This window comes from Rhinopithecus roxellana, chromosome 15, assembly GCF_007565055.1.
Source record: "Rhinopithecus roxellana isolate Shanxi Qingling chromosome 15, ASM756505v1, whole genome shotgun sequence".
Classification (NCBI taxonomy): domain Eukaryota; kingdom Metazoa; phylum Chordata; class Mammalia; order Primates; family Cercopithecidae; genus Rhinopithecus; species Rhinopithecus roxellana.
The window spans coordinates 59,859,636-59,874,443 of NC_044563.1; the positions used below are offsets into that span (position 1 = coordinate 59,859,636).

The 14,808-nt window shown below is 42.4% G+C and overlaps 1 protein-coding gene across 3 annotated transcripts in view; it reads left to right on the forward strand.

The window, feature by feature from the left end:
- CLPB (ClpB homolog, mitochondrial AAA ATPase chaperonin) overlaps positions 1-14,808 on the forward strand; it is a 148,163-nt gene that overhangs the window by 45,510 nt on the left and 87,845 nt on the right. For all 3 annotated transcript variants that reach the window (XM_010366886.2, XM_010366887.2, XM_030917466.1), the window contains exon 4: positions 14,251-14,354. In XM_010366886.2, the coding sequence (XP_010365188.1) occupies positions 14,251-14,354 (104 nt within the window). The remainder of the gene's footprint in view (positions 1-14,250; positions 14,355-14,808) is intronic.

Below are 14,808 nucleotides of genomic sequence, written 5' to 3' on the forward strand. Positions count from 1 at the left end.
CCCAGCACTTTGGGAGGCTGAGGCAGGCGGATCATGAGGTCAGGAGATTGAGACCATCCTGGCTAACATGGTGAAACGCCATCTCTACTAAAAATACAGAAAATTAGCCGGGCATGGTGGTGGATGCCTGAAGTCCCAGCTACTCAGGAGGCTGAGGCAGGAGAATGGCATGAACCTCGGAGGCGAAGCTTGCAGTGAGCTGAGATAGCACCACTGCACTCCAGCCTGCACGACAGAGTGAGATTCTGTCTCAAAAACAAACAAACAAAAAAAAAGTTAAGGGAATCTTCTCTGAGGTTTCAGGATGAGTCACTGTCTTGGATGCTTACCCCCTTTGGCCTCCAAGTTTGTGAAGTGAATTGCCCATTCCCTTTGATTGGGTTAGCAGCCATAGGGTCGATCCTAGTCACTCTCTTCTCCCCACCCTGCCAGACCACCGTCTGCCCTCCGGGACCAAGGGCAACATACGTGGTTGCTTGGACACGTCCTACAGCCTGCAAATTGGACAGATGGAATCAATACTCATGAACCTGGAGAGGCCCAGGTAGCACAGTTAGTGACACTAGCTGCCTGGAGGGACAGCATGCCATGGGAGGGAGTGTGATTGAATGGTGATTGGACACAGCAGCTGAGGATTAACCAAATTACGTCTCTTTGAGTTTAGATAGACACTTGGATTTTAACACACATCAACTTGTGCAGAATATAGAAGAGCTGCCTTCTTAACACAGGAGTGTGCCAGCATGAGTGCTGGGGTGGTCAGGTATAGATCTGGTGCCCATCACAGCCCAGATTCATGTGATTATTGCTAAGATTATACAAACAGAGGGTAAAGAGCTTAGATTTGTGGAGCTTTTTTTTTTTTTTAATGTGTCAGTCACTATGGAGTTTTACATACTTATAACCTGCACGGCAGCCATCATTATCTCTATTATTTTGGTAAGGAAATGAAGGCCCAGAGGTGTAGTAACTGGTCCAAGAACACGCAATCAGTAAATGATAGAGCTTTGATTTGAACACAGGTCTCTCTGTGCTTGTTATAAAATGTCATGCTGTCTTCCCAGTTTAGATGTCTTAATTCATATGTCTCCTGACTTCTCTCAGTCCAACCATAGGGTCAGGTACATAGTAATAATAACTAACATTCATTGAGCAGTTGTTATGTGTCAGACATTGCTCTAAGCTACTTTATGTGTATTAACACAATGATGAGCTAGATACTCTTATTATCCCTAATAATTATTATGAGGCCACAAAATGGTGGTTTTCTAATTTCATCATTCCTTCTACAATTATTAGTTTTCATTCTATAGTAAGACAGAACTTTCCCTTCTCTCCGATTTACTTATTTATTAATTTTCAATGTGGACTTCAATGGAGAATCTTATTTTACTCAGTGGGTTATAATTATATATAATTAATGGGTTATAATCCATTACTGTCATTATTCATTCTGATGCTCTGATCATCCCAGATTTTACAGCCAGTTTTCTTGACTTCTGTGCCATACCACTTCTCTATCAGACATTGTTTTGCAGTGCTTTCAATTAGTTTGCCTATCTGTATCTGCCTTATTATACCCTCTTGGCTTTAAACGTTCTGGGAAATAGGAAGACTAAGTAATGCCAATCTTAATCCAAATTGTGTATAAACTGAGAGTAAATAGTCTCCAAATGAGAACCTGACAGACTCTTCTATGAATTAAATATATGAGTTTTAGACAGATTTTAGCTGCTTAGAGACCCTTCTCATTTCTCGTTGAAATCTTAATTCATATGCTGGATAAATTACCTTTGAAGGTAATTTTAAAAGTTATTTTAGGTAAGGTGAGTAGTCACAGAAGACTCACTTAACTATATTAAGTCACATATAGAAGAACCACTGCTACGTAGGAGATGGAGTCTGGTTTTGGGCTTACCTGTAAGGACTGTATCTTTGTGTGCATGGAAGTTGGTGGAATTTATTCATTCATTCTGCAAGTAATTGAATTAGATACTGTGCCTGTTGAAAGTAATGAAATTCAAACCAAATGGTACATGGGAAACCATCAACATTACCGGTTACAAATACTAAAAAACTAACAAGGAAGAGAAAACAAACTATAGTTTGGCTTTTTAATAGTTACGATAAGTAATTAGTTTGAAATGCTTACCACTTCTGCTTGCAGAAGCATTAGCAGTTTTGAAGGTTAGTAAGCAAAAGATAGACACCCTAAGAGAAAGATGGGCAAAGGACCTTAATAAGGGATTTGTGAAGAAGAAGCACAACTGACTGCTAAACATATTTTTTAAAAAATTCATCCTCACCAGTAATCAAGAAATGCAAATTGAAAGAGCAGTGTGATTGTATTTTCTGTTTTCCAGATTGACACATTCTGGAAAAAAAGAAAAAAAAACACTTTATTTGGGTAAAGGAAGGCACAGCAGTTACTCTCATGCAGCATACTTTGCTAGTGAAAATAGAAATTAATACAATCTTTTTGCAAAACCCTTAAAATGCTGATACTTTTTGATGTAAATTTTATCTCATATGAATTTATCCAAAGGAAAAATCAGAAATATTATGTTGTTAAAATATTTAAAACAATCTTGTTTTATAATAGGGATTGCTTAAATCAAGCATGGAATAGTCTTATAGTGGAATACTGTATAGCCATTTAAAACAATGTGGGTTTTTTTGTTGTTGTTTGAGACGGAGTCTTGCTGTGTTGCCCAGGCTCGATGCAGTGGCACAATCTCGGCTTACTGCATCCTCCGCCTCCCGGATTCAAGCGATTCTCCTGCCTTAGCCTCCCAAGTAGCTGGGATTACAGACATACACCACCATGCCTGGTTAATTTTTGTATTTTTAATAGAGACAGGGTTTCACCTCGTTGGCCAGGCTGGTCTCGAACTCCTGACCTCAGGTGATCTGTCTACCTTGGCCTCCCAAAGTGCTGGGATTATAAGCATGAGCTACTGTGCCCTGCCAGTAAAACAATGGAATAGACATATAATACATGAAAGGATTTGTGTGCATTCAGAGAGAAAGTTTATACATGATCCCATTTTTATAAATAAAATTATGTATATATCAATTGAAGAAACTGGAAAGATGTTATATGTTCTAAGACCTTTTCTTCTTTTGGTTATCTGTATTTTCTGTTTTTTTTTATAGTGAACATGAGCCCTTTTTTTATTAGAAGGGAAAACAGTGTATTAGTGGGAATATTACATAAATAGCAGGAAGAAGAAGGGAAGCTAACATATGGAGCCCCTGCCTCTGGTCATACTCCCTCTTCTCACACAGCCACTGGAGTGATTTTTGTAATTGGAAAGGTTTGGAAGGAAACTTACCAATCTATAAATGGTAGTTAATCTTGGAATTTGGACTAAGGAGATGCATGTAAGGGGAGACCTTTAATGTTCCCATGTGCTTGAGAAGAATGTGTGTTGTACTGCTGTTGGATGGAATGTTCTGTATAGGTCTGTTATATCCGTTTAGTCTAAAGTGTAGTTTAAGTCAGACATTTCCTTATTGATTTTCTTTCTGGATGACCTGTCCATTGCTGAAAGTAGGATATTGAAGTCCCTACTGTTTCTGTAGTATAGTCTGTCTTTCCCTTCCCATTGATTAATAGTTGCTTTGTATATTTAGGTACTGTGATGTTAGGTGCATATATATTTACAATTCTTATAGTCTCTTAATTGACCCTTTTATTATTATATTATGACCTTCTTTGTCTCTTTATACAGTTTTGACTTAAAGTCTATTTTATTCCATATGAATCCCGGTACTTCTGCTCTCTTTTGGTTCCCATTTGCATGCCATATTTTTTTCCATTGCTTCATGTTCAGTCTGTGTGTGTCCTTATAGGTAAAGTAAGTCTCTTGTAGGTAACATACAGTTGGGTCTTACTCTTTTTAATCCACTTACATTCAAGGCAATTATTGATAAGTGAGGACTAACTTCTGACATTTTGTTGTTTTCTGGTTGTTTTATAGACCCATCGTTCCTCTCTTCCTCTCTTGCTGTCTTCCTTTGTGATTAGGTGATTTTCTTTTTTTTTTGTTTTATTATACTTTATGTTCTAGGGTACATGTGCATAACGTGCAGGTTTGTTACATATGTATACATGTGCCATGTTGGTGTGCTGCACCCATTAACTCGTCATTTACATTACGTATATCTCCTAATGCTATCCCCCCACCCCACAACAAGCCCCGGTGTGTGATGTTCCCCTTCCTGTGTCCAAGTGTTCTCATTGTTCAATTCCCACCTATGAGTGAGAACATGCGGTGTTTGGTTTTCTGTTCTTGCGATAGTTTGCTGAGAATGATGGTTTCCAGCTGCATCCATGTCCCTACAAAAGACATGAACTCATCCTTTTTTATGGCTGCATAGTATTCCATGGTGTATAGGTGCCACATTTTCTTAATCCAGTCTGTCATTGATGGACATTTGGGTTGGCTCCAAGTCTTTGCTATTGTGAATAGTGCCGCAGTAAACATACGTGTGCATGTGTCTTTATAGCAGCATGATTTATAATCCTTTGGGTATATACCCAGTAATGGGATGGCTGGTTCAAATGGTATTTCTAGTTCTAGATCCTTGAGGAATTGCCACACTGTCTTCCACAATCGTTGAACAAGTTTATAGTCCCACCAACAGTATAAAAGCGTTCCTGTTTCTCCACATCCTCTCCAGCACTTGTTGTTTCCTGACTTTTTAATGATCGCCATTCTAACTGGTATGAGATGGTATCTCATTGTGGTTTTGATTTGCATCTCTCTGATGGCTAGTGATGGTGAGCATTTTTTCATGTGTCTGTTGGCTGCATAAATGTCTTCTTTTGAGAAGTGTCTGTTCGTATCCTTTGCCCACTTTTTGATGGGTTTTTTTTTTTTTTTTCTTGTAAATTTTTTGAGTTCTTTGTAGGTTCTGGATATTAGCCCTTTGTCAGATGAGTAGATTGCAAAAATGTTCTCCCATTCTGTAGGTTGCCTATTCACTCTGATGGTAGTTTCTTTTGCTGTGCAGAAGCTCTTTAGTTTAATTAGATTCCATTTGTCAATTTTGGCTTTTGTTGCCGTTGCTTTTGGTGTTTTAGACATGAAGTCCTTGCCCATGCCTGTGTCCTGAATGGTATTGCCTAGGTTTTCTTCTAGGGTTTTTATCTAACATTTAAGTCTCTAATTCATCTTGAATTAATTTTTGTATAAGGTGTAAGGAAGGGATCCAGTTTCAGCTTTCTACTTATGGCTAGCCAGTTTTCCCAGCACCGTTTGTTGAATAGGGAATCCTTTCCCCATTTCTTGTTTTTGTCAGGTTTGTCAAAGATCAGATGGTTGTAGATGTGTGGTACTATTTCTGAGGGCTCTGTTCTGTTCCATTGGTCTATATCTCTGTTTTGGTACCAGTACCATGCTGTTTTGGTTACTGTATGTACTATACTGTAGTATAGTTTGAAGTCAGATAGTGTGATGCTTCCAGCTTTGTTTTTTTTTTTTTGCTTAGGATTGTCTTGGCAATGTGGGCTCTTTTTTGGTTCCATATGAGCTTTAAAGTAGTTTTTTCCAATTCTGTGAAGAAAGTCATTGGTAGCTTGATGGGGATGGCGTTGATTCTATAAATTACCTTGGACAGTATGGCCATTTTCACGATATTGATTCTTCCTATTCATGAGCATGGAATGTTCTTCCATTTGTTTGTGTCCTCTTTTATTTCATTGAGCAGTGGTTTGTAGTTCTCCTTGAAGAGATACTTCACATCCCTTGTAAGTTGGATTCCTAGGTATTTTATTCTCTTTGAATCTATTGTGAATGGGAGTTCATTCATGATTTGGCTCTCTGTTTGTCTGTTACTGGTGTATAAGAATGCTTGTGATTTTTGCACATTGATTTTGTATCCTGAGACTTTGCTGAAGTTGCTTATCAGCTTAAGGGGATTTTGGGCTGAGACGATGGGGTTTTCTAAATATACAATCATGTCATCTGCAAACAGGGACAATTTGACTTCCTCTTTTCCTAATTGAATACCTTTTATTTCTTTTTCTTGCCTGATTGCCCTGGCCAGAACTTCCAACACTATGTTGAATAGGAGTGGTGAGAGAGGGCATCCCTGTCTTGTGCCAGTTTTCAAGGGAAATGCTTCCAGTTTTTGCCCATTCATTGTGATACTGGCTGTGGGTTTGTCATAAATAGCTCTTACTATTTTGAGATACGTTCCGTCAATACCGAATTTATTGAGCGTTTTTAGCATGAAGGGCTGTTGAATTTTGTCAAAGGTCTTTTCTGCATCTGTTGAGATAATCATGTGGTTTTTGTCTTTGGTTCTGTTTATATGCTGGATTACGTTTATTGTTTTGTGTATATTGAACCAGCCTTGCATCACAGGGATGAAGCCCACTTGATCGTGGTGGATAAGGTTTTTGATGTGCTGCTGGATTCGGTTTGCCAGTATTTTACTGAGGATTTTTGCATCAGTGTTCATCAGGGATATTGGTCCACAATTCTCCTTTTTTGTTGTGTCTCTGCCAGGCTTTGGTATCAGGATGATGTTGGCCTCATAAAATGAGTTAGGGAGGATTCCTTCTTTTTCTATTGATTGGAATAGTTTCAGAAGGAATGGTACCAACTCCTCCTTGTACCTCTGGTAGAATTCGGCTGTGAATTCATCTGGTCCTGGACTTTTTTTAGGTGGTAGGCTATTAATTATTGCCTCAATTTCAGAGCCTGTTACTGGTCTATTCAGGGATTCAACTTCTCCTGGTTTAGTCTTGGGAGAGTGTATGTGTCCAGGAATTTATCCATTTCTTCTAGGGTTTCTAGTTTATTTGCGTAGAGTTGTTTATAGTATTCCCTGATGGTAGTTTGTATTTCTGTGGGGTCGATGGTGATACCCTTTATCATTTTTTATTGCGTCTATTTGATTCTTCTCTCTTCTCTTCTTTATTAGTCTTGCTAGCGGTCTGTCAGTTTTGTTGATCTATTCAAAAAACCAGCTCCTGGATGCATTGATTTTTTTGAAGGATTTTTTGTGTCTCTAGCTCCTTCAGTTCTGATCTGATCTTGGTTATTTCTTGCCTTCCGCTAGCTTTTGAATGTGTTTGCTCTTGCTTCTCTAGTTCTTTTAATTGTAATGTTAGGGTGTCAATTTTAGATCTTTCCTGCTTTCTCTTGTGGCCACTTAGTGCTATAAATTTCCCTCTACACACTGCTTTAAATGTGTCCCTGAGATTCTGGTATGTTGTATCTTTGTTCTCATTGGTTTCAAAGAACATCTTTATTTCTGCCTTCATTTCGTTATGTACCCAGTAGCCATTCAGGAGCAGGTTGTTCAGTTTCCATGTAGTTGAGTGGTTTTGATTTTGTTTCTTAATCCTGAGTTCTAGTTTGATTGCCCTGTGGTCTGAGAGACAGTTTGTTATAATTTCTGTTCTCTTACATTTGCTGAGGAGTGCTTTACTTCCAACTATGTGGTCAATTTTGGAATAAGTGCGATGTGATGCTCAGAAGAGTGTATATTCTGTTGATTTGGGGTGGAGAGTTCTGTAGATGTCTATTAGGTCCAGTTGGTGCAGAATTGAGTTCAATTCCTGGATATCCTTGTTAACTTTCTGTCTCGTTGATCTGTCTAATGTTGACAGGGAGTGTTAAAGTCTCCCATTATTATTGTGTGGGAGTCTAAGTCTCTTTGTAAGTCTCTAAGGAATTGCTTTATGCATCTGGGTGCTCCTGTATTGGGTGCATATATATTTAGGATAGTTAGCTCTTCTTGTTGAATTGATCCCTTTACCATTATGTAATGGCCTTGTCTCTTTTGATCTTTGTTGGTTTAAAGTCTGTTTTATCAGAGACTAGGATTGCATCCCCTGCCTATTTTTGTTTTCCATTTGCTTGGTAGATCTTCCTCCATCCCTTTATTTTGAGCCTATGTGTGTGTCTGCACATGAGATGGGTCTCCTGGATACTGCAAACTGATGGGTCTTGACTCTTTATCCAATTTGCCAGTCTCTGTCTTTTAATTGGAGCATTTAGCCCGTTTACATTTAAGGTTAATATTGTTATGTGTGAACTTGATCCTGTCATTATGACGTTAGCTGGTTATTTTGCTCGTTAGTTGATGCAGTTTCTTCCTAGCATCGATGGTCTTTACATTTTGGCATGTTTTTGCAGTGGCTGGTACCGGTTGTTCCTTTCCATGTTTAGTGCTTCCTTCAGGAGCTCTCGTAGGGCAGGCCTGGTGGTGACAAAATCTCTCAGCATTTGCTTGTCTGTAAAGGATTTTATTTCTCCTTCACTTGTGAAACTTAGTTTGGCTAGATATGAAATTCTGGGTTGAAAATTCTTTTCTTTAAGAATGTTGAATATTGGCCCCCACTCTCTTCTGGCTTGTAGAGTTTCTGCTGAGAGATCTGCTGTTAGTCTGATGGGCTTCCCTTTGTGGGTAACCCGACCTTTCTCTCTGGCTGCCCTTAACATTTTTTCCTTCATTTCAGCTTTGGTCAATCTGCTGCTCTTCTCGAGGAGTATCTTTGTGGCGTTCTCTGTATTTCCTGAATTTGAATGTTGGCCTGCCTTGCTAGGTTGGGGAAGTTCTCCTGGATAATATCCTGCAGAGTGTTTTCCAAATTGGTTACATTCTCCCGTCACTTTCACCTACACCAATCAGACGTAGATTTGGTCTTTTCACATAGTCCCATATTTCTTGGAGGCTTTGTTCATTTCTTTTTACTCTTTTTTCTTTAAACTTCTCTTCTCGCTTCATTTCATTCATTTGATCTTCAATTACTGATACCCTTTCTTCCAGTTGATCAAGTTGGTTACTAAAGCTTATGCATTTGTCACGTAGTTCTCGTGTCATGGTTTTCATCTCTATCAGGTCTTTTAAGGACTTCCCTACATTGGTTATTCTAGTTAGCCATTCATCAAATCTTTTTTCAAAGTTTTTAGCTTCTTTGTGCTGGGTTGGTGCTTCCTCGTTTAGCTCAGAGAAGTTTGATTGTCTGAAGCCTTCTTCTCTCAGCTCGTCAAAGTCATTCTCCAAGCAGCTTTGTTTCGTTGCTGGCGAGGAGCTGCATTCCTTTGGAAGGGGAGAGGAGAGGCGCTCTGATTTTTAGAATTTCCAACTTTTCTGCACTGCTTTTTCCCCATCTTTGTGGTTTTATCTACCTGTGGTCTTTGATGATGGTGACATACAGATGGGGTTTAGGTATAGATGTCCTTTCTGTTTGTTAGTTTTCCTTCTAACAGTCAGGACCCTCAGCTGCAGGTCTGTTGGAGTTTGCTTGAGGTTCACTGCAGACCCTGTTTGTCTGGGTATCAGCAGCGGAGGCTGCAGAAAAGTGAATATTGCTGAATGGCTAATGTTGCTGTCTGATCGTTCCTCTGATAGCTTTGTCTCAGAGGTGTACCTGGCTGTGTGAGGTGTGAGGTGTGAGGTGTCAGTCTGCCCCTAGTGGGGGATGTCTCCCAGTTAGGCTACTTGGGGATCAGGGACCTATTTGAGCAGGCAGTCTGTCTGTTATCAGATCTCAAACTCCATGCTGGGAGAACCACTACTCTCTTCAAAGCTGTCAGACAGAGACATTTACATCTGCAGAGGTTTCTGCTGCCTTTTGTTTGCCTATGCCCTGTCCCCAGAGGTGGAGTCTACAGAGGCAGGCAGGCCTCCTTGAGCTGCGGTGGGCTCCACCCAGTTCGAGCTTCCCGGGGGCTTTGTTTACTTACCTAAGCCTCAGCAATGGTGGGCGCCCCTCCCCCAGCCTTGCTGCCGCCTTGCAGTTAGATCTCAGACTGCTGTGCTAGCAATGAGGGAGGCTCCATGGACGTGGGACCCTCCGAGCCAGGCGCAGGATATAATCTCCTGGTGTGCCGTTTGCTAAGACCCTTTGTAAAGCACAGTATTAGGGTGGCAGTGACCCAATTTTCCAGGTGTTGTGTGTCACAGTTTCCCTTGTCTAGGAAAGGGAATTTCCTTCCCCCTTGCGCCTCCTGGTTGAGGCAGTGCCTTGGGCTCTCGCTTGTTGGGCTGCACCCACTGTCCTGCACCCACTCTCTGACACTCCCCAGTGAGATGAACCCGGTACCTCAGTTGGAAATGTAGAAATCACCCGTCTTCTGTGTCGCTCATGCTGGGAGCTGGAGGCTGGAGCTCTTCCTATTCAGCCATCTTGGAACTGCCCCCTTTAGGTGATTTTCTTTAGTAGTATACTTATATTCCTTACTTTTTACCTTTTATGAATCTACTTTAGGCTTTGTTTTGTGGTTACTTTACACTTATTCCACACCCGCCACAAGCATATTCTGTATTTTTAGTGTCACAATTTACATATTTTGTATTATATATCCCTTAACAAATTATTGTAGCTATTATTATTTTTAGCAGTTTTGTATTTTGACCTTAATACTAAAGATAAAAGTGATCTACTTACCACCATTTACAGTATCATAGTATTCTGAATTTGACTATGTGCTTACCATTACCAGTGAGGTTTTTCGGGTGTTTTGTTTGTTTGTTTTGAGATAGAGTCTCACTCTGTCACCCAGGCTGGAGTGCAGTGGTTGATCTTAGCTCACTATAATCTCTGCCCCTCAAGCTCAAGTGATTTTCCTACCTCAGCCTCCCAAGTAGCTGAGACTACTGGCATGTTAACACCATGCCTGGCTGATGTTTGTATTTGTCTGTTTTTGGTAGAGATGGGGTTTCAGCATGTTTCTCAGGCTTCCAGTGAGTTTTATACTTCGGTGTTTTTGTGTTGCTAATTAGCATCCTTTTCTTTCAACATGAAGCACTCTCTTTAGCATTTCTTACAAATTTATCACCATCAGACCTGTCTAAGAAATATAAGACAGGTCTCGTGGTGATAAACTCCCTCAGCTTTTATTTCTCTGGGAAAGTCTTTATCTTTCCTTGATTTCTGAAGAATAGTTTTGCTGGTTATAGTCTTCTTAGTTGACAGGGTTTTTTTTCATTCAACATTTTGAATCTATCATCCTGTTCTCTCCTGGCCTATAAGGTTTATAGTGTGAAATCCACTGTCAGCCTTATTGGAAGTCCCTTATGTATTACTTGCTTTTTTGCTCTCACTGCTTTCAGAATCCTTCTTTGTCTTTAATTTTTGATAGTTTGATTATAATATGTCTTGGTGTAGTCTTATTTGGACTGAATCTTATTGGAAGCCATTCGTCTTCCTATTTTCTTTTTTTTTTTTTTTTTTTTGAGACGGAGTCTTGCTGTGTCGCCCAGGCTGGAGTGCAGTGGCGCGATCTTGGCTCACTGCAAGCTCCACCTCCCGGGTTCACGCCATTCTCCCGCCTCAGCCTCCGAGTAGCTGGGACTACAGGCGCCGGCCACCAAGCCCGGCTAGTTTTTTGTATTTTTAGTAGAGATGGGGTTTCACCATGTTAACCAGGATGGTCTTGATCTCCTGACCTCGTGATCCACCCGCCTCGGCCTCCCAAAGTGCTGGGATTACAGGCTTGAGCCACCACGCCCGGCCTCGTCTTCCTATTTTCAAATAGCTCATTTTTGAGTTCACATATTCTGTCTTCTGCTTGATCAGTTCTGCTGTTCATGCTCTACATTGCAGTTTCATTTGATTCATTATATTTTTCAGCTCCAGGATTTCTTTTGATGTTTTTTAAAAACATAATTTCAATCTCTTAAATTTGTTTGGAATATTTATTGTTTTCCTGATATTGTTAAATTGTTTCTCTATATTTTCTTAATGTTTGCTAAACTTTTTTAAAACAATTATTTTGAATTATTTGTGAGGCAGGTCATGAATATCCATTTCTTTAGGGTTGGTTACTGATCCTTCATTTTGTTATTTGGGTGGGATCAAGTTTCCCTGATTGTTCTTGATTCTTGTGGCCATGCTTTGGTGTCTGAACATGTGAAAAAGTAGGGACTTACTCTAGTCTTTGCAGATTGGCTTTGCCTGGGAAAGAGATTCAGCCTGTCCAGAGATTCGGGACAGGCTGTCTTGTGTGGTTCATGAATGAGCTTGGTGTGGTTCATGAATGAGCTTGGCACTCAGGCAGGCTGGCCTGGTGCCTAGGTCAGCAGGTGAGTTGGCCCGGTGCCTTGGTCCTTAGGGTTGAGCTTGGAGCCTGGTGCCATTGGAGTGGACCTGTTGATTGGGACCATTGGGGTGGGCCTAGAGCCTGTATCTGTGGGGGCCAGCCCGAAGCCTAAGTGCACAGGGACTGACCTTGTGATGGGATAGGCCTTGAGCCTGAATCTGCAGGTAATGGTTAGTCATTGGGATTGACCTGGCACCTGCGTCCAAGTGGATGGGCCTGGAGCCTGAGTCCACAGGGGTTGATCTGGTACTGGAGCAGACCTGGAGCCTTAGTTTATGGGAATTGGCCTGGGCCCTGGGTCCACAAGGGCTGGCCTGGAATGTGGGTATATAGGGATGGTCCTGGAGTCTCAGTCCATGGGGGCCAGGCTGTTACTGGCATCTATCGGAGTGGGTCTGGATCTTAGATCTGCTGGAGCAGGCCTAGACTTTGGGTTCACTGAAGTCTGTGGCATGGGGACTGGCCTGGAGCCTGGGCTGGCCTGTTCCTGGGCAGGCACGGAGCCTGGGTCTGTGGGTGATGGTCTAGAGCCTGAATATACAGGTACTGCCCCAGAGGGTGTAGGTCTGTGAGGGCTAGCCTGTGACCTGGGTCCATGGGGGCTATCCTGGAGTCTGGATTTGTGGGAGCCAGCTCAGTACTGGGTCTACTGGGATGGGCCTGGGGGCTGCTAGAGCTGGCCTGGAATGTGGGGCCACAGGGACTGGTGTGAAACCGAGCAGGCCTAGAGCCTGTGTCTGCAGGTGTTGGCCCAGTGCCTGAGGCCAGGGGTACTGACCTGGTGCTAGGGCAGGCCTAAAGCTCTGGGCTGTGTGGACTAACTTGGCTGTGGGCTGGGCTGGAGCCTGGGGTGGACCTGGAGGCTGGATCTGCTGGTATAGGCCTGATAACTAAGGCTGTCAGGCCAACCTGGTGCTAGGGCAGACCTGAAGCCTAGATACATGCCCCAGGCAGTTCTGGGGGAAATCTAGAGCCCTGGGCCACCAAGGCTACCCTGGCTCTAGGATGGGCCTAGAGATTGAATCTGCAAGGCGGGCCTGAAGCCTGAGACTGTAGGGGCTGGGCTCGTGTTAGGGTGGGCCCAGAGCCCATGACTGCTGGGGCTGGCCTGGCACTAGGGCCAGAGTCTGGGGCGGCTAAGATCGGTCTGGCTAGGAGGCAGATCTGGAGCCTGGGGCTGTGGGGTATGGCCTGGCACCAGGGAGGCCTAGAGGCTTAGTCTGAGGGTATCAACCAGGAGTTTGGGAGCCTTCCAGGCACTGAGTTTTACTGGGGTGGGCCTGGATTCAGGGTCCAAGGCAAAGTCGAGCCCTCACTTCCCTCTCCTGCCCCCATGAATGTAACTCTCTTCATGTGTACCACCTGGAGTTGGGGGAGGGGTGACATGGGTAAGGGGAAACTATCTTCCTACTCTCTGTAGGTAATCTTTTCTTTACCCCTGTGCTACGCCCAGGTGCTGTAATCTCTCATTTGGTTTACTTAGCTCTTGTGAAGGTATTTTTGCATGTGGATAATAGTTCAAATTGATATTTCTGCTGGGGAGCAAGTGCTGGGGAGTCCTGTTCTGCCATCTTGCTGGTGTCGTAAGGGTTTTCTTGATCCTGTTTCTTGTTCTGCTGCACGTTTCTCCTGTAGTAACCTTCATCACACTTTGAGCTGTAACTTTATACTTAATTATTGGTTTTCTCAGCAGACTGGCCCTAGCTCCTTGAGGTCACAGACCTCAGCAGCTAGAACAGGGACTAGAACATGGTAGGCATTTGATAAGTAATTGTTGGATAAACAGTTTGTATTTTATAATTGTGGAAACTGGGCCTTAGAAAGGTGTTAAGTAACTTGTCCCAGGCTTCTCAGCTGGTAAGTTTCAGAGGCTGCTGCCTTTTTTTTTTTTTTTTTAAATGAGTTTCACTATGTTGCCCAAACTGGTCTTGAACTCCTGGACTCAAGTAATCCTCCCATCTTGGCCTCCCAAAGTGCTGGGATTACAGTCATTAGTCACTGCATCCAGCTAAAATTTCCTATTCCTGCCTTTCCTATCCTTGTCTTTTATACTCCCAGAGTTCATGGTTTTTTTTTTCCACTGTATCACTCACATGAGTCCCCAAACATGCTTCCAGATCTGGGTGTGTACCTCCTGGGCCTTTCTTGCTTTTGACACTTCTGTCTTTGTGTTTTCTTCTAGTGTGGTCCAGGTCCTGCTTGCTGCCGGGGCTGATCCAAACCTTGGAGATGATTTCAGCAGTGTTTACAAGACTGCCAAGGAACAGGGAATCCATTCTTTGGAAGGTAAGTGTGGGCTGTCCTGCTTCTCCGAGAGCTCTCCTCTTGTGTCTTTCATGCAGTCTTGCTCTGTGGTGTCAGCTGTACCAGCAACTCAGAGTGAAAGCCTGCATGTTCTTTACCTCTGTGGACTCATGAACTCAAAGGGCTTGGAACAGCTGCTTTTCACAGTCCCTTGGCTTTAACTTTATGTCACTTCAGAAGAAGTCTTGGGGAAAGAAATAGAGGCCTGATTTCATGACCTAATTGGGGGTAGGAAGTACATTTCAACTGATGTTTTCCTGAAAGTGCTTCAGCCTGTAGAGCTGCAGACGAGTGGACAACGGAGCACCTTTCAGTAAAATAATTAAGGCAACTGCGTGGAATGTGGATTTGTTCCTCTCCTTTTTCCTGCAGACTTACCTTGCCCCATTCCTGCCCCAGAACTAAACAACAGCCTTACTGGATTCCTCAGCCTCAC